General features: G+C 41.9%; 1 protein-coding gene across 3 annotated transcripts in view; it reads right to left on the reverse strand.

Annotated features, from left to right (window-relative positions):
* Positions 1-20,472, reverse strand: part of WWOX (WW domain containing oxidoreductase) — an 819,888-nt gene that overhangs the window by 592,198 nt on the left and 207,218 nt on the right. For all 3 annotated transcript variants that reach the window (XM_069966021.1, XM_069966022.1, XM_069966023.1), the window contains exon 9: positions 3,462-3,726. In XM_069966021.1, coding sequence (XP_069822122.1) covers positions 3,462-3,726 — 265 coding nt within the window. The remainder of the gene's footprint in view (positions 1-3,461; positions 3,727-20,472) is intronic.

Here is a 20,472-nt window from a genome sequence, read left to right on the forward strand (position 1 = left end):
CTGTGTGTATACAGCTCACTTGACTATATGGCTGTGCTAATATATAGTAAATGATAGCTCTCATTAGTTAATCTATCCGTAAAGAAGACATATAAGATGTACTCAGTAAATAAACCCCTCAGCCAAAAACTGCTCTAATCCCCTTAAATTTATAGTCTTGTCATCTTTTCTGCAGGACCGGGCCAGTATAATGCAGACACTGTAGCATTTTGTGGGATCAATCCCAAAAGAATAGGACTGTAGGTAAGAAAAATGTTTTCTCTGCACAGAATCCTAAATGTTCATCTCTGTCTGACAGCGCAGTCAACACATCTCCATCCTTTCTGGAATCTGTTACATTTTTCAAGTTATAAATCTTTCGGCATCAGGTTATTCCAGGGCAGAATCCCGCTGCTCTGGCGAGTTAAGGTTAACGCAGTGACAGCTTGAGCTTTCTCACTGTAATTTATAACTCTGCAACAGAACCAGAGTTTTTATTCCCATCTATTAAAAAGGGGAACAGCACATCTGTTAAAGTTCTTGCACAATGGCTGGCTTTGCACCGAAACAGGAAACGTAACCCAATAGTCTCAGAACTTCAACAAACCTGACCCAATTTCAAATGTTAGAAAGGAGGGGTTTTCATTCTATTAATTCGAGTTCGATGTAACATCTGCTAAGCGCTTGCTGCCCCCCTAACACTTGATATTCTTTCAACTCCTACCGCTGCCAAAAAAAATATTTCTTTCTATTAAAGACTGCACTGAGTGTGTGATAATAGCACTTAGGCTCACAGCTTTGCTTTATTTGAGATATTCCTACACATCAAAGAAACCTATGCATCAAATAATATACAAGCTGGCGTGTAGCCTATCATCATCCTAAAGATGTAGGATCTGATGACAGGTATTACACTTCTGCCCTAATAAAAAAGACATACTGTAGGTTAGTAGGGTAACAACCTTGAGACTCACAATGCCAGACCATACTACTTAAAAGGGATATTCCGCTGAAAATTATCTTTTTCCCATTCAATAGTCATAGAAAAGTTAAATATATGGCATAAGAATGCAATCATGGTCTCAGTGCCATCTGAGGGCTTTCCCATTATTGTACCCCATTACCGGCCTTATAAAGCTGTTAAATGGATGTTTATATATGTTTATCTCAGGCGTGTTTAAATATTGCAATTTTGGATTTACCAGCCACATCCTCTGGAAGTCTGTTCCAAGCATCTACTTCTCTTTCAGTAAAGCAATATTATTTCCTTCTCGCTCACTGCTCTTTCCCCCCTCTCTTCCGAGACGTGGATCACATGTCCTCTGTCTCTGTTGTGTGGGGGTTGTAAGAACTAACCTGCTAACTGGCCCACTGTAGAGATGGTGGACAGCTGATCCACGTCTCGGGAGCATAGTGAAGAGCGCCTTTCCCTGATCCCCAGTACTGCTCAGGAGCTGTGCCCCAGCTGCCCAGACAGAAAACCTTAATTAATGGACCACCAGGTTAGAGTGAGGCATGGCAGGAGATGCCAATGGAAGAGCGGCCTGGTGTGAGATGATGGTAGAAGAGGGGCCCATAGCGTGAAGGCAATCACCAGCGTTGCTGATGGGAACACATCATAGGACGAGAATCCTGTTTTCTAAGATATAAAAGCTATTCAGACACCAAGGTAAGGAGCCAGACGTCATAGCATGTAGCAGGCACGGCAGTCCTGTGTGTGGTCAGCAATGAGCTAGGATGCTATTAGTTCGGATACTGATACATAGGGGGCGTGCAGCTGGCACCATCTTTAAAATAGTCCCTAATATAGAAAAACTTCTACTAGATGAACAGAGTAGGAGAGGTATGAAAAAACTTGGTATAACGTATATGGTTGTCCCAACAAGGCAACTCCTTGACCACCTGTCCAATGCCTTCAATGAAGCACTATGAAAGATACAACAGCTACAGGTTCTTTTCTTTCACACAATGATAAAATAAATACAGAAATTATAATATCAGATTTTCATTTATTATTCACAGAGTACATGTTGTATGACTAGGGCCCAAGAGGTGAGTCGTGTGGTGTTATAGTCCCATCTGATGAGGTTGTTTTATGGCAACAGATCAAAGTGTGCACTAAGAACCTCAATTGTACATGTACACACATAGTGGTAATCCGGTTCACATATCCCAGCAACTGTGCAGAGTGCTGCTGTATTTTGTTGAAGTCTTTGATCAATCTCAGACTTACCAGTAATAAATGCTAAGCAATGCCCAACACTGGTACCATAAATTTCTGCAATGAAGAAACTTAGAAGATTGTCGGCAGAAAAAGACCACCTGGACCGTCTATTCTGCCCTTTTAGTATTTCCCTTCTAATTATCTTAGAATATATATATATATATATATATATATATATATATATATATATATATATATATGTTTACCCCAGGCATGTTTAAATATTGTAATTTTGGATTTACCAACCACATCCTCTGGAAGTCTGTTCCAAGCATCTACTACTCTTTCAGTAAAGCAATATTTTCTCATGTTGCTTCTGATCTTTCCCCAAATAAACCTCTGACTTTGTCCCCTGTTCTTCAGTTCAGATTTTTAATAAAAACAGTGTTAAACAGTGTCAAAGTGTTACAATAACTAGTTTTGCAGAAGCCTGTTGAATGGTCGTCATTTAAGTACAAATATTTTATTTAAAAAAAAAAAAAAACGTCCTTATTTGTAGTTAAATTTCAGCCGTCACTTTGAGTGTGTGTGAACATAGCCTAAAAGCATTAAATGATTTTGTTTTCATCTTTATACTTTATGTTAATAATTTCATTTGGATCCCTAATTCCAATGCTGCACACAAACTGGAGTCACACATGAGAGTTACTTCACTTAAACTTGTCACATTCAAAGAGGGCATTAAGGTAATATGTTACCATGTCTCTGCACATCAACTAGTAGATGCAAAAAGAAATATTATAAGTGCAATGTTTCCTAGACACATAAAGGTAACAAAAAACTCCACACATTTTAATACTTTGCAGTTAATAACCGGAAAATAGAACAGGTCAACATGAAGTTTTACCATACCGCTCAGAACTTTTCTATGGCAGTCATTCTAATAAGACCTACAGCCAAGTGCCTGTAATGTTTTTCAATTCAGTTTTTTCCGAACAACTTTAAAATGCCAATTCTCATTATTTTATCGTATCACATTTCTCTTGTCTCCAGCTCCTCAAATAAATGTACTGCACATCGTTGAGTAATTATCAGAAGGAGCAAGACCTTTACTGCACAGGAACAAAGTCTTGGAAGCTACAGAAGGGATTGTTCTGAGCTTATTATGGCGTCAGAGCACCATAAACGACTGAAATAACGTTTGCCGGTATCAAAGGCAGAGAGGGCGATAAAAATACATACATCTGGCTTTTCAATCCACTTTGATACTATGCCAACAGCTAAAGCTAACAATATGTAAAAAAGAAGCTTCACTCACCATGGACTTTGTAAAGGGTCGAACCAAACCAAACAGCAACCTGTACCCCCACCAGTTCCTATGAATGGACGAATACATCATGTTTCCTGGATGCACTGCGTTGGACGTCACCCCATGAGGAGAGAGACGGCGGTTCAATTCCTTGGAGAAGAGAACATTGCAGAGCTTGGAACGGTTGTAAGCTAACATAGCCCAGTAGTCCTTCTTAGATGGGGAAAGCAGGTTGAGGTCAAGTTTCCCTGATGAATCTTTAATTTCTGTGAATCTAAGATTTAAAAAATATGCATGTAACATCCTGTAAGTAAAATCTGAGCTACCGTCCAGAAAGATAAAACTAGTGCTTGTTTTATAGTTCAGGAAAGTGGATATTTTCACTTTAACAGTACTTTTTGTTTTTTACTTACAAAAAAAAATAATCTTTTCATGCTTTAATGTTTAATAGGGATGTTTATATGTGTAAATGACACAAATCATATTATGTCCAGAGTTATTTCCAAGTTTCCTAATTATCTTGGTTTCTGCAATTCCAATCCCATATAGCCAAAATAGTATAACCAAACTTTCCTAAAGTGCTGCATGGTTGTGATATAGGTTTAGTGAGCGTATTAGTGGCCATAAACAGGGACGTAACTATAAGGGGTGGAGAGGTTGCAGTCAAACCCAGGACGACCCATAAGACCCATAACACATGGAATGACCACAACTATTGAACATATGTTAGTTGGGATAACCTTTTACACAGTTCTCTGTAGGGACCAGTAGATTCTAGTTTACATCAATGTAAAGAGAATATTTTTTGGCAAATCTGTTTGTTTTTTTCATGTTATGGTGAAATGCTCATAGTCTATAGCCTTATGTACACATATCCTTCATTCTGATATCTGGTCTTGTGTTATACCTGTTGTGATTTAGTAAAAATAATGAAGCTGTGGTATATGTGGTCATTTTTCACCAACATAAATTATCTGACAGAACACTGCAGGAGGGCCAATCTGTCTCAACAAACAAAATATATAAAAAATGCCATATACCTGGCCTCATGCCACAAGATTGATTTAGTGTATGTCATAACATTTTTTTTTCTTTATCACTTTTCACTCTATTTTTTTTTTTTTTTGTACTACAAAACTTACCTCCCTGTTGGGGTCAATTTAAATTAAATATTAAAGACATGGTTAAATAGCAATTCCTTAACATATAGTACTTTGATTACAGAAACACTATTATTCTTAGCAGCTACAGTAGTCTACAGCAAGCTTAGAAGGAGAAGCTAAAGTTGCATGAGATGTACTTGAAAATCAATCAGAAAACAACAGGCTGCAGTATTATAAGCTTCCATATCCTTGAATGGGATAAAGGGTGGCGACCTAGAGCACAGGTGTCAAACTGCGGTCCCCTAGCTGTCGCAAAACTACATTTTCTATCAAGCTTGGACAGCTGCAGATTTCTTATCAGTTGGGGCCGCAAATGAGTGCTGATCAGTGAAATCAAACAGATGATAAGCTGCATGAGCAATCCTCTTATAGCTCATGCAGCCCTAAAATCTGACTTCACAGATATGTATACATCTGGGCTGCCAGTTTCCAGATTACAGAACAGTCTATACATACCAGCCACACTGGTTATGATCCAGTGCTCTGGCTCCTTGGTCCCTCACACTGGCTGTATCTTAAGGCCCCACCTCCTACAGCTGTCAATCATCCCAGCGAAGGCATTGGCCTGAGGTTACAGCAGCAGCCGTAGGACCTGAGAGTCAGATGCTGCCGGATCACAAGCAGTGTGGCTGATACTGTATGTACAGATTGCTAGTCATCAGGAAACTGACAGCACAAATATACACATATCTGTGCTGTCAGTTTCTCTTTATCTTTCCTCGGCCACAAAACCCCTGACAGAGATATGCCGATAAAGATACATTTTTGAGCATGGTCAAGATGCAATCAGCCAATAGGAGCATCTCTAGCGACGCTCTTGGCTGTTAATCGGCCTGTGTAAAAGGACCCTAATGGTGTGTTTACTCAGACAGATTTATCTGACAGATTAGAAAGCAAAGCCAGGAATTCATTTGAAAAGAAACCTCAGTCTTTCCTTTACGACCTGTTCTCTGTTTATAGTCTGTTCCTGGTTTTGGCTTCAAAAATCTGTCTGTGTAAACACACCCTAAGACTCTGCTCCGGGCTGTGGCCCAAAACCAAACTGGTTCAGTAGTACAGTGGGCACACAGTAATTGCCTATTGCACTTTTATATACTGTACTTCAATAATTTTTTAGATTTTTTTTTGTTGTTTTTCAACCTCCATCCCTGGCTGTGCCCAATTTTCGGGTTCCTAGCCCGACGAAGCGCCTCTGTAGGCGTGAAACATTTTGTTGCTCCTGCTGAACACACCTGCTTCACCATCTCCCCTCTCCCCGCCTAGCCTACTCTGATGTATCGGAAATAAACCACTTGCATCTTCAGTCCGGTGAGTGCGAGACTCTGTTTCTTGATCCTTGTACTTTTATATACTGTACTTCAATAATTTTTTAGATTTTTTTTGTTGTTTTTCAACCTCCATCCCTGGCTGTGCCCAATTTTGTGAGCTTTTCCTTAAATCAGGATACTGTATAAGTTCACTGACCTCTTACTTCAAGAAAACAGACAGTAATTGGCATAATAACTTTGGTATCTTGCCATCAGCATCCTCACATGTTTAAAAGTTAAGTGTAAACAGAGCCAGGCGGAGTCTGGCAGCTTCTTGTGCTTTTAAGTATACCCATGGCATGGCTTACACACAAATCAAAATAACTAGTTGATGTTTTGTAATGGAGTCAGACAGAATAATTAAACACCAGCTGTTTGTTACTTTACTTTTTTTGCCTTTTGCTACAGGAGAGAAGCAGTAAAAATCGTCCTCAAGAAAACCTCCCGTTCAACCAGAAATTTCAGAACATTTTGTTACTTGTGGATGGCATAACTTTATTGGGGGCATTCTAAACAGAGCCAAACGTACTCAATGTGATTCCGTTCATTGATCTGTTTGCCCTTTGCCCTCAATGGTTTGGTTCCTTGCCGTCCAACAAAGAAGCAATGTTAGTGAAATGTTCTGTTTGATGTGAAACGTAAAAAAAAAAAAAAAAAAAAAAGGAAAAGAAGGAGGAATGTTTAGTTTCATGCTGATCACTTTGCCAGAAGACAAATGGACCAGGAAAGCCAGGTGGAGGAGTGAATGTGATTGGTGCCTACTGGAGTCTGAGATGTATTAAGACCTGTTTCTGAACTCAACTACAAATTCTCATAAGGCAAAAGTCACTATAAGCTGTGATTACAGTTAACAATACAAGATAGCAATTATATTCTTTTTAAGGGTCAAACAAAAAAAAAATAATAATAGACTAAAAGAAGAAACATTAAGCATTGCATTTTAATGGTGTACAAAAGTTGCATTTCCCCAGAAGTTTTAATAACTTTTCCCCATTTCTGGGGGAGTTGCATTTCCCCAGAAGTTTTAATAAAAGTCCTCAACCCCTTAAGGACAGAGCCTGAAATGGCCTTAATGACAGAGACAAATTTTATGAATATGACCAGTGTCACTTTAGTCATTAATAACTTCGGGATGCTTTTACCTATCCGGCTGATTCTGAGATTGTTTTCTCGTGACATATTGTACTTTACATTTCTGGTAAATTGGAGTCGATACTCATAACAAATCTTTATGAAAAAAACCCAAATAATGTGAAAAAATGTGAAAAAATGCATTTTTCCAACTTTGAAACTTTTTTGCGTATACAGAAAGTGGTTATACCACATAAATTATATATTAAATAGCATTAGCAACATGTCTACTTTATGTTGGCGGCATTTATTAAACTATCTTTCATTTTTTTTAGACGATAGGAAGCTTAAAACATTAGCAGCAAATTTCCAAATTTTCAGTAAAATTTCAAAATCAGATATTTTTAGGGACCTGTTCAGGTTTAAAGTGTATTTGAGGGGCCTGTATGTTAGAAAGCCCCACAAAGCACCCCATTTCAGAAACTGCACCCCCCAAACTCTGCAAAAGCATATCCAGAAAGTGTTTTAACCCTTTAGGGGAGTCACAGAAATAAAAGCTAAGTGTGTAAGGAATTTGAAAATTTTAATTTTCTGTGCAGAGATTTTATTGTAATCCAATATTTTTCATAATTATAAACCTATTACCAGAGAAATGCACCCCAATAATTATTGCCCCGTTTCTGCAGTTTATAGAAATACCCCATATGTGGCCCTATTGCGCTATTTGACGCAACCACAAGCCTCAGATATAAGGGAGCGCCTAGTGAATTTCAACGCCTCCGTTATATTTGGTCATTTTTGACTGTACCACTTCAGGTTGGCAGAGGCTCTGGGGTGCCAAAACCTAAAAAACACCCCTAAAGTGACACCATTTAGAAAACTACACCCCTCAAGGAATGTAACAAGGGGTGCGGTGAGCATCTGGACCCCACAGGTGCTTCACAGATTTTCCGAACAATATGGCGTGAAAAAAGAAAAATTTATTTTTTACACTAAAACGTTGTTCTAGCCTTCAATTTTTCATTTTCTTAAAGGGATAAGAGGCAAAAAAAGACAAAAAATGTGTAGCGCAGTTTCTCCCGAGTACAGAAATACCCCACATGTGGCGATAGAGTGCCAAGGGGGCGCAGGACGAGCCTCCAAAGGGAAGGAGCGCCAATTGGCTTTTGGAAGCTGAATTTCACTGAAAAGGATTTCAAGGGCCATGTCGCATTTACAGAGCCCTCGTGCTGCCAAGACACTGGAAACCCCCCACAAGTGATTCCATTCTGGAAACTACACCCCTCAAGGAATCTAACAAGGGGTGCAGTGAGCATATGGACCCCACTGGTGACGGGCACAAATGTGGAACAATGTGACGTGAAAGGGAAAAATTTCATTTTTTCACTTTCATGGCACAAATGTGCCCGTCATCAAGGGGTCCATATCCTCACTGCACGCCTTGTTAGATTCCTTGAGGGGTGTAGTTTCCAGAATGGGGTCACTTGTGGGGGGTTTCCAGTGTTTTGGCAGCACGAGGGCTCTGTAAATGCGACATGGCGTTCATCATCCATTCTAGCCAAATCCAACCTCCAAAATCCAAATGGCGCTCCTTCCCTTCGGAGGCTTGCCCTGCGCCCACATGGCGCTTTATGTCCACATGTGGGGTATTTACGGACTCGGGGGAAATTGCTCTACACATATTGTGTGTTTTTTTCTCTTTTAACCCCTTGTGAAAATGATAAATTCAAGGCTAAACCAACATTATAGTGTAAAAAATGTAATATTTCATTTTCACGCCACATTGTTCCACATTTGTGCCCGTCACCAGTGGGGTCCATATGCTCACTACACCCCTTGTTACATTCCTTGAGGGGTGTAGTTTCCATAATGGGGTCACTTGTGGGGGGTTTCAACTGTCTTGGCAACACAGGGGCCTTTTGAATGCAACATGGCCCCTCGAAATCCATTCCATCCAAATCCAGCCTTCAAAAACCAAATGGCGCTCCTTCCCTTTGGAGGCTTACCCTGCACCCGCATGGCGCTTTATGTCCACATGTGGGGTATTTCCGTTCTCAGGGGAAATTGCTCTACACATTAAATGTTTTTTTTTATCTTTTAACCCCTTGTGAAAATGAAAAAACATGACAAGATTAATGATTTAGAGTAAAAATTTTACAAAAATTACACTAAATGTTGGTCTAGCCTTGATTTTTTTTCCATTTCCACAAGGGGTTAAAAAGAAAATGAACACAAAACGTGTAGGGTAGTGTCCCCTGAGTACGAAAATACCCCACATGTGGGCATAATGTGCCATATGGGCACAGGGCAAGTCACCAAAGGGACAGAGCGCCATTTAGAGGCTGGAATGGAGGATGGAGGCCATGTCGCAATTACAAAGCTCCTGTGCTGCCAGGACAGTAGAAACCCCCGACAAGTGACCCCATTCTGGAAACTACACCCCATAAGGAATCTAACAAGGGGTGCAGTGAGCATATGGACCCCACTGGTGACGGGCACTTACGTAGAACATGTGCCGAGAAAATAAAAAATACAATTTTTTTCATTTTCACGTCCCAAATGTGGCCGTCACCAGGGGGCCATATCCCCGCTGCCCCCCTTGTTAGATTCCTTATGGGGTGTAGTTTCCAGAATGGGGTCACTTGTGGGGGGTTTCTACTGTCCTGGCCGCACAGAGGCTTTGTAATTGCATCATGGCATCCTCTAATGGGAATGGCGGCCATACCTATTTAGCTGGGGAAAAGGGACAATTCTAATTTATTTGGGGGTATTAGGACAATTATTAGTTTATAAGGTTGGAAATGACAGGTGTCCATCAAATTCAACCTGTGTTGATCCAGAGGAAGGCAAAAAAAAACCCTCGTAAGGCAGACGACAGTAGCCTCATCACAGGGGAAAAATTCCTTCCCGACTCCATAATGGCGATTAGAATAATCCCTGGATCAACATGACCCCTGAAATAGGAATAAGGGACAGAATTTAGATAATGTAGAACCCCAGTGACGTGTGGTGCGCCTTGGAGCGATCCAGTATGCAGAGGCCGGGGTGATCAGGACAGGTGTCACACTGGAAAATGGCGTCCTTCCTGATCCCCCTGTTACGCCACACTCTCCACTTCTTCTGGGGTCTCCCTTTCTCCAGTGTGGGGGACGTCACCTGGAAAATGTTGCCCTGGTGCGATACGGGGTCCCTCATATCCAGAAGCGCTGGGTCCGCTCCATGGCTGCTAAATATTAGGGCTCTATTACTACTTCTGATATGTTCGGATCGTGCGGCAAGCTACAGTAGCTCGGGCAGGGAGGGACCGGAAGAGGGGGTGCTGGTATAAAAGTTATCCCCGTACAGGTGGTGACCTTTATCCAGCAGTGGGAAGATCAGTTCCCGGACGATGTCCCCACTAACTCCGAGGATGGGGGGGGAGGGGGCATCTGGGGGCTGCATTCGGGTGTCCCTTCCTACATACACTCTAAGGGTACGTGCACACTGCGGAATCGCAACAGATAACCCTTCGTGCATTCCGCAGCTGGCACCCACCGGCGGACTGATGCAGGCGCACGTCTCCACACGTGTCATAGACTCCATTCTATGCACGGGCGGATTCCGCTCTCCGTCCAACGTATTCATTCTTTGGATGGACGACGGATTCCGCCCGTGCATAGAATGGAGTCTATGACACGGGTGGAGACATGCGCCCGCATCAGTCCGCCGGTGGGTGCCAGCTGCGGAATGCACAAAGGGTTATCCTTCGCCATTCCGCAGTGTGCACGTACCCTGGATCTGTAAGTGTACCCTGAGGTACTGTCACAGAGTGTGTAGAATTTCACACCATGCCGTCATCTCTTATTGGGACGGTACTGGCAGAAAAGACGTGTCTGGGGGGCAGCGTACGCTATGCTACCCCCCAGACACGTCACAGGATGATGAGGATGAATGGAGGAAAGAAGGATCCCCCCATTCATCCTCACTGGCTGTTTCGGTGTCGGAGGTAATAATAACGTATCCCTCTGACGCCGAAAACACCCTGGGGGCCATCTTTATACGGGGATTGGTATATGGGGTATGTAGTGGTGTAGTGTCAAACTTTATTCAATGTAGTGTGGTGTAATGTAGTGTTTTTTACGTGTTTTTTTACAGTAAGTATAAAAAAAAAACCTACGCCAAAAATGGTGTTGCTGATGAATGCCGCACTTATGTGCGGCACTTATAAGCAGACCGTGGCAGTAGGATATAGAAAAAAAACACCCTACGCCAAAAAGGAGGAGTTGCTGATTAGCAGCGCACTTTCGTGCGATGCTGATCAACACTTAGCGGCGATAGGGTGCGGAAAATAGAAAAAAAAAAATTTGAAAAAAAAAAAAAAAAATTCTACATTCTGAATATCCCTGTAGCTGCTGATAAGTGTATTACACATATCAGCCGCTAGGGGGCAGCAGAGCGCAAAATACGGAAAGAGCCGACGCTGGAGCCGAAAATAGCCGAGAGAAGCCGAACGTGACGTCACGGAAGAAGCCGAAGACCCGAACGAAGACGAGAACGCCGCGAACCCGGAAGACGCCGATCAGGAGCCCGGGACAGGTGAGTAATGTACAAATACCTGCTCTGGACCCCTCGGCTACCTAGCTGAGGGGTCCAGGGCAGGTATTTACTATTTTGTGGGACTCTGATCGCCGTGCCACCGGCCCGATCGCCGTGAACGGCCGGCCGGCCGTTCACGGCGATCGGGCCGGTGGCACGGCGATCACCATTACTTTTTACAGTAATGGCGGTCGGTGCCGTCCTCGGACAGCACCGACCGCCATTTTTTTCCGGGTCATCGGGTCGCCGATGACCCGGAAAGGTTCCGATCGCCGCTATTGGCTGATCTGAATTGATCAGCCTATAGCAGCGATCGTAAGCACGGGGGGTGTTAACCACCCCCCGTGCCGTGAAGCTAAGATGGCCTGCTATGATTTATAGCAGGCCATCTTCCCCGACCGCTGTGTGTGAACACGCAGCGATCGGGGAAACATCGGGCGTAAATTTACGCCCTGATGCGCCAAGTACCAGGGCGCGAGGGCGTAAGTTTACGCCCGATGTCGTTAAGGGGTTAAATCACATGATCATGCAAAAAAAAATACAATAAAATAAAGAAATGCAATTTTTTTTCTAGCCTACAAAAACAGCTCAAAGTCTATTATTTTCTAGAAACAACATTATTCTAGCCAAGGGCTTATCAAACTTTTCTGTTTTCGGGCCAGGCAATCCATGTTGACGTTGGGGCCTCACTAACAAACACATACTACTATGCAGCGCCTGATACTGCCATGTAGTGCACATAATATCCCAGAGGAGCAGCAATTCAGCACCGTAATGTAGAAATAAATACTGTTCCACCTATATACACTGCACCATACATACTTCTCTACCTGTATAACCCAACATCATTGTGTACCAATAATTACTGCCCCAAATGTATTACGGAACACCCTATAATTATATACTGCTCCACCTGTATAACCCAACACCAGTTTGCACCAATACATACTGCTCCAGCTGTATAACCCAACTCCCACTGCACAAACACATACTGCTCTACCTGTAAACAAGCACCACAGTGCAGAATTTCTGTCTCCATAACCCACCCCTCTACTCACCTGGCAGTTTTCTCACACACACACACACACACACACACACACACACAATCAGACAGGCAGACAAACATACAAATACACACAGCAGCACTGGCTCCCTTTATCAATTTCTCTTCTATCTGTGGCAGCTACTCTCATCCCCTTGCCCCATCATATCCCCCCCACACACACACACACACACCACTTATACATTACCCCTGAGGTTCTTCAACAGCTCTCCTGCGTTCCTTCTGTTCTTCTCTTATACTGCCGTCTAGTTTAAGGACTTGGTCCTTAAAGGGGTACTCCAGCGGGGGGGGGGGGGGGCACTTTTTTGCTGGGAACGGGGAGGAGGTGGCCGAGGGAAAAGACGTCCACTCACCTCCCCGGTTGCAGCGGCGGGTCCCGCATCCCAGTCGCTTCCGGGTGTCTGACGTGACGTCTCAGGTCCGCTCAGCCAATCAGTGAAGGAGGCAGGATCTGTTTCAAGTCTGATCAGATCCCGCCTCTGTCACTGAGTGGCTGAGCGGACCTGAGACGTCATGTCTGTCTTGGGCCCGTGTCAGACACCTGGGAACCGGCACCGAAGCCCTGCAATGCGGGACCGGCCTCTATCTGTACTCAAAAAGCTGTTTTCCTACCTCCCCCCTCACTTTGTATCTGTTCATTGTCAGGCAAAGTCTACATTACAGAGGAGCAAAGTGAAGACGGGTTTGCTGGGTCCATTATAACCTATGGAGTGGGAGGGGCTGAGGGAGATGAGTGAGCAGGAGGAGGAGACAGTAGCCCTGCAGTTTGGAGACTGTATAAAATGCTGGATTCACAGGTCAGAAAGCTCAGTGCTGACCTGGGAACTTATTGAGATAAGATTGCAGGATGTAGTGCTTTACAGTTCTGCCCTTTCTCCTCTCTGTGCTAACTTATCCTCCTTGACCTTCCCCCCTCCATAGACCACAATGGACACAGATAACCAGCTTATTCTGAAATTTGGGGGGGGGGCTGCAAAACGGCATTTTGAGTAGGAAACACTTTTGCTTAACAAAGCCTACTAAAGACTTTCTTAAAATTGCTTGTACTATTGACACTGCAAAGTTCAAGTTACACTTTAATAGGGGTTGTCTCACCATTACAACTTATTCCCTATTGGCAGGATCGGGGATAAGTGTGTGTGTGTGTGGGGGGGGGGGGCTGACATATTTGTCTAATAGCTGAGATTCTGATTCAAGTTAGGGTTATAAGGTAACACTTCACTGTGTACATCATGCTCTGTGGCTTCAAACCAAGGGTGGAAAGTGGAGTATTTATAAGAATGTCATAACCTTTGGCTGATCATATTTTGCAGCAAAAGTACTGTCTCCGCCTACTAACAAAGACGAAGAGAAATGATCTGCATTTGTATTTGAAGCAGAAGGTTGCAAGCCGAGACAAGCAGTTGACAATTCAACATAATCTCCCATTAAATAACAGCTCATTTATACCGTATCCCCTGGTGCCCTCCACATCTGGCCAGTGAGGGGAGTTGGCAGATTTATTCTTGACAGAGCGCTCTGGATGGCCCACAGTAGCCCTCCGCTGCTTTATAACCACAACCAGCTCTTCTCTCCTAGACCCTATGTGATTTGCACAGATAAGGAGAATTCAGCCTTACTTACCACTTCATTAGGAGATGCTCACTGTTTTAGAGCAGGGTGGGATTATGGCTCTAGCTCTCCGTTGCTTCCTCTCATTTCAAGCTACCATAAATTTTATATGGTCTATGTAAATCAATCTCCAGAATGTCATTTATTCTTTAAGCCCCTGTGTTTGGGAGTGATAAAGGCTTCAGTCTGACCCTTGGCTGGTCTCATTGCTCCAAGTCCCAAGGGTTACTTTTATGGAAACATGATTAAAAAATAAGCTCTACTCTGGGTCACTTAAACATTTTAGAAATAAGTATTGGATTTTCCACCCCTATTGCCTGGTTATGAGTCCTCATATTGTAGGGATGTTATGTTTAACACTAATGCATTTAAAAGGGAAGGTTCTGTTAACTTCAAGAAGGAAGGAGGTAAAAGGGAACAATTAAAAGCAACGGAGTGTAGCACTCTGTAGCTACATAAAAATCCAAACGTAACTTAATTCTCTTACATGCCAGGTATTGCTAATGTTTCTATATCATCAAATGTCAGATTATCAGAAAAGCAAATGAGGGGCGTAGCTAGAGGTTCAGCCTGGGGGAGGCGAGAAAGTATGAGTGGGCCCCCAACCGATTATTTTAGGGCCCTAGTACACTGGATGATTATTGTGCGAAAAATCATTGTATTATTCGAATTGAAACCATAATCGTTCTGTGTAATTGCAGGCAACTGTAATTCCACATCGTTCACTCAAGTTTGGCATTTTTTCATTAAATGTTCAGTGTAATTGCACATTGTTCATTGTTTTGCTGGAATCAGATGGATTAAACGATCATAGTAACAATTGCAATAACGACCGTAATAACGATCGTAACTAACGATTATCGTTCTGTGTAATGTGGTGAACGATTTCAGGTTAACGATAAACAATCGTTTATCGATTGTTAGTCGTTAATCGGTACAAATTTCTCTGTGTAATAGGACCCTTACTCATTGGGTCCTCAGCAGACGAAAAAGCTTTCTGAATATTATAGGATATATTACTCATAGTGAATAAGGTCTAGGAGCAGTGTAAAACATTTTTTACACTTGTCCCTTCACTTCTCAGCATTACCTTTATTTATTCCTCATAGGGATCAATGCAGCTTAGGCACGGGTAGAGCTAATGACTCATGGACCCCAATGCAAAAGGTCGGATTAGGGACCCCACCCTTAAATTATGGCAGGCCATGGGTCTGGAGGCCTGGGAGAAGAGGCTAAGAGTTGCTATTCCTCTAGCCTTGTCTCTCCTCCTACTATACTGGGTGCAAGGCCGGACTGTCACATAAACCCCACCAGCCCACATCCAGTACAATTTCCCCCCCCCCCCAACTATACTAAATAAAGAACACAATGTTTATAACGTGCTGCAGTGAATTTTGTTTTGCTCTATCACCATCTTAATCTTTTGTAAAGCAACAGCACAATAAGAAAAATAAAATAGGAACAAAGCAACACCAAAGCACAGTTAACTATAGTATGTTAAGTTAAAGTGTCACTGTCGTTTCTTTTTCTTTTTTTCTTTTTTTTGCAGAAATCAATAGTACAGGTGATTTTAAGAAACTTTGTAATTGGGTTTATTAGCCGAAAAATGCATTTTTATCATAAAAAAGCAGTTTGAAGCTTTCCCCCCTGTCTTCATAGTTGTCTATGGAGATGGGGAGGGGTGGAGGGAGATGAGGCACCAAAACAGGACAGCAAAGAGTTGATTTACAGCTACATCACCGGGCAATCTCATTTGAAGTCAGCACTGACCTCTCTGACCAGTGAATACCAGCTTTCACACAGTTTCCGCTGTGTAATCCTTTGTTCTCTGCTATTCTGCTGCGACTAATCTCCCTCCTTCCTCCCCCCTCCCTTCTCCATAGATTACACAGGATCCAACTGATGTAAAACAGTCGAGATTTCCTGATAATGAGCAGTGGATGAGAGAGAGGAGGGGGGACCTGGGGAAAGTCTTTTTGAATGCAGATAATGGCATATTTGCCTAATAGACCCAATTAAAAAGTTTCTTAAAATCACCTGTACTATTGTTTTCTGCAAAAATAAATAAATAAATAATGAAACAGTGACACTTTAAGTATGTTTCTAAATCATCTTTTCATTCCCGGACAAATATGCACTACCACTGCACAGGCATCAATTATAACCAAAAATTACAAAATACCCCCTGAATTTAATAGTATCACACACTGTGTGCCCTGTGTATAATAAAAGCAGACATAGTGTCCTCTGTTTAGAACAATTGAGCATACATACCAAAAACAGTGTTACGCATATCATGCTGCAACCACAACTCCCATCCTGATCTGACAGCTGGAGGCTACCAGTGCACGATGGGGATGCTTATTTTGAAACAGTTTAGATCAACAGGTTGGTTAGGTTTTAGGGACTGCCTGCCAGAATGTAAACTGGATCCACAGCTGAGGTAAGTGTTGTAGAGGTGTGGGCATATGACCTGCCTGACCTCCTTCTCCCAGAATCTCTACATCTCCCTACAGAATGTTGACTTGCCAGACCAGGACTACACTGCACCAAGCTAAAGCCAAGTCCTATATAGTCAAACTTAACTGTGTCCAGTTACAACTTATTTTCAACAACCTGTTCAAGTATACCCAAAGGTCAACTCCCGTCCAAGGGATCTCAGTTAGAAAGGTTGTACCCTGTACTGTTTACACTACAAAGTTTTTTAAGTAAAAAAAAAAAAAAAAAGTACTGTTTAAGTGCCTGGAATAAACAATATGCACAACACTACATAATCTGCTGGGAATTCTGTCAGCCTCATGACTGACTGACTACGCAATATAATGGGCCCCCCTTAGATATGCCACTGAGCTGCATTGATCCTAACTTTGTGCTCTACTGGTACAGTCTTCTGGAAGCAGGATGGATCAATCGCTTACTCGGGCAGCCACAAGAGGCTTACAAGAGGCCTCAAGCTGCTGCCCTTTGTCAAGGATTGGCTCCCTGTAAGCCAATAACCGCTGGAGAACCCAGTGTACCCCCAGCCAAGATAGGCCCGGGAGCTGCCGCCCACCCCTCTACCCAGTTTCGCTACTGCAGCACACCATTTAATGTACAGCACAGAAAATCCCAAACCTGCAGAGAAAATGTAGCGTTACATGACGGTAATTTAAATGAAAGGCTCTCCATGCAAAATCATAGGAGTGACAGTAACTTTTACCATCGTTTCACGTATATAAAAATAGCACAGGCGGCCATTAAATTCGCTAAAACTCACCACATGCAACACATAAGGCAGTTATACATCTATCTATCTATCTATCTATCTATCTATCTATCTATCTATCTATCTATCTGTCTGTCTCCTATCCCAATTATTTCAGCAGCAGATAACAATAAACATGCTTATGCTGTTGATATAGTGCCAATGTTATCATGCTGATAAGATAAGAGGACACCTATTTTTTGATTCTTCAAAATCTCTTAAGGCCCTATTCCACGGAACGATTATCGGTTGTATTCGGCCGATATCGGCCGTTACTCGTCCCGTGGAAGAGAAGGCAACGATCAGCTGACATTGTTCATGTTGGCTGATCGTTGCAGTCATTTGTTTTTCAACATGTTGGAACAGAAGCGTCAGCAGCAGACGCTGCTATATGCTATGGGCTGCCCAGACAATCTAGCTATCACCCGGGCAGCACCCCCGCAGCTCTCTGCGCCCCTCCCCTGGTCTCACCCGCTCACTGCCGACGCGTGCAATAGTGTCGGCAGTGAGCGGGGAACAAGGAGCAAGCGAGCGCTGAGAGCGCTGGTTTGCTCCTCCAGTCGGTCTAATAGGACCTTTAGGCGCAGAGCCAATGATGTGACTTTTGGTACATGTTCTTGGTCTGCGTGGCAGAAAAGAATACACAAAATGTTTGATATTTGTAAGTTGTTTTGTGCACATATATTTATAGACAAGTAGATGTATTACAGTTGTATAGAAATCCAATGTTTTGGTACTTGAAGGGGTACTCCAGTGATTTTTTTTAATCAACTGCTGCCAGAAAGATATAGATTTGTAAATTATTTCTAATACTTAAAAGTCTTAAATCTTCAATTCCTTTTAAGCTGCCAAATACGGTACAAGAAGTGATGCATTCTTTCCAGTCTGTTACAGTGCTCTCTGCTTCCACCTTTGTCCATTACAGGAAGAGCAGGAGAGGTATTCTATAGGGAATTTACCACTGCTCTGAACAGTTCCTGTCATTGACAGAGGTGGCAGCAGAGAGCACCTTGTCATACTGAAAATAAAGCACCACTTCCTGAAGGGAATACAGCAGCTGATAAGTACTGGAAGACTGGAGATTTTCAAGACTTTCTTTTTACAAAGAGTCTGTGTCTGGTGGTAGTAATAAATGTCCATGGGTGAAAGAAGAGTAAAAAAAAAGCGTGCCAACCACTTGTGTCCGCTTGTGTACATGTGGATGGCAACACAAGCTCTTTGAAAGAGGTTTAAGTACCAGAACATTGTATTACTTTCATTACATCTGTAAAACATCTACTTGACTATGAACATATATATATATATATATATATATATATATATATATATACAGAAAACTACTTCTTCACATTATAGTTTTTTTGTTGGTTTTGGTAAAACTAGTATCCCAAAATAAGGCTTAAAATTCTGTGTGTGTGGTGGCCATACTATATGTGCGCTACAAATCTTGCTGCAGAGACTCACCTGGGGTAACCAGCTAGTCGGGGAAGCCTCCATTCATGAAGTTGTCTTGTTGAATTGGGTCTATTCTTATTAATAGGAAATATATCTCTATATTTCTAAAAACTCAACGCACCATTGACTATTTTATTTTATATCTTGAACCATAAATTGAAAACTAAATTTATAAGTGACTTCTAAAAACTGTATTCTATGAATTGTATTTGTATCGACACCTTCCCGAAGAACAATTCCATAAGACGTTCATTAATATGGATTGCTGTTTAAATAGATTCCACTTGTAACAGGTTTATGGAATTGCTTCTAAATGATTATAGTTTGAGAAGGGAATTGAACACCTCTAGAAAATGATGGCCTTCAATAATTTGTTATTGTTGCATTAAGGACATCCTTTAATGGAGAACAAAGTCAAATCTTTCCTTCTAAAGAAGCACAAGGTCTTCAGTAGATGGCTGGGATATGTTTTATAGAGTTTCCTCTAATTTACCTCTTCTTTCTATGAAGAAGGATATTAATTCTTCATCATCTCACCAACAAATAATGTCTCTCCAGCTCTAAGTAGACTATTTAGATTTCAGTATATCTTCTCTTTCTTCTTGGGTAGGTGCTGAATTTGTTGAATGACAAATCAATAAAGGTCATGGCGTTCAGATTTCATCAATTATTACTCCACCCTCGAGACTGCTCAATGGGTGGCTCAAAGAGCAATGTGAAAAAGGATTTGTATCCCCTTAGGATGATTAGAGTATATGATTACTGTATATCAACTATAAAAGAAAAATAAAACTTTAAGGCTCACATCTGTTTAAGAGGTTCCTTTATGGGCTTCCACTGAAGAGTCACTCAAAAATGTTAGACTAAATGACACAGAATGCAGCACCATAAAAGAACGAACACCAAGACGAAAATCCAGTGGATCCCATTATAGATAATAAGTTCCATTGCGTTGTTATTTTAATTTTTGACATGTCATTCTGTGAGTCGACCGCCTGATCTGAAAAATGGCAGTAATGATATTGTCACCATCTTTTCCATAGCCTCGCCCGGATGCCACTGTCCACCGATTAAAAAAAGCTACTTTTGAGTAAAAAGACAACTAAGACATGGTTTACACAGGTATACAGTATATGAAATGTGCAGCATGTAAGCTTCTGAATGGTGCTGAGAACTGCATATATGGAAAGGGTGGTAACAATATTACTTTAAATCATTACTGCCATCTTTCAGATCAGGCGGCTGGCTGGCAGAACGACATGTCAAAAATTAAAATAGCAACCTAAAGGGCCTAAATACATTTATTTTTCTGCTTATCCAATCAGGTAGAAAATAGCTGCCTCAGAATGCACAACTACATTACTATTAAAGAATAAAAAATTATACTTTTTTGTCAAAAATTGTGTAGCTTCCATGCACTCCATAAAAACAATTACTGGTAGAGTAATTATTGTTTTCCCCATCTAAACATAAGCTGATACATATTCAAGCTGGGTTCACACTACGTATATTTCAGTCAGTATTGTGGTCC

This window comes from Dendropsophus ebraccatus, chromosome 4 (genome assembly GCF_027789765.1).
Source record: "Dendropsophus ebraccatus isolate aDenEbr1 chromosome 4, aDenEbr1.pat, whole genome shotgun sequence".
Classification (NCBI taxonomy): domain Eukaryota; kingdom Metazoa; phylum Chordata; class Amphibia; order Anura; family Hylidae; genus Dendropsophus; species Dendropsophus ebraccatus.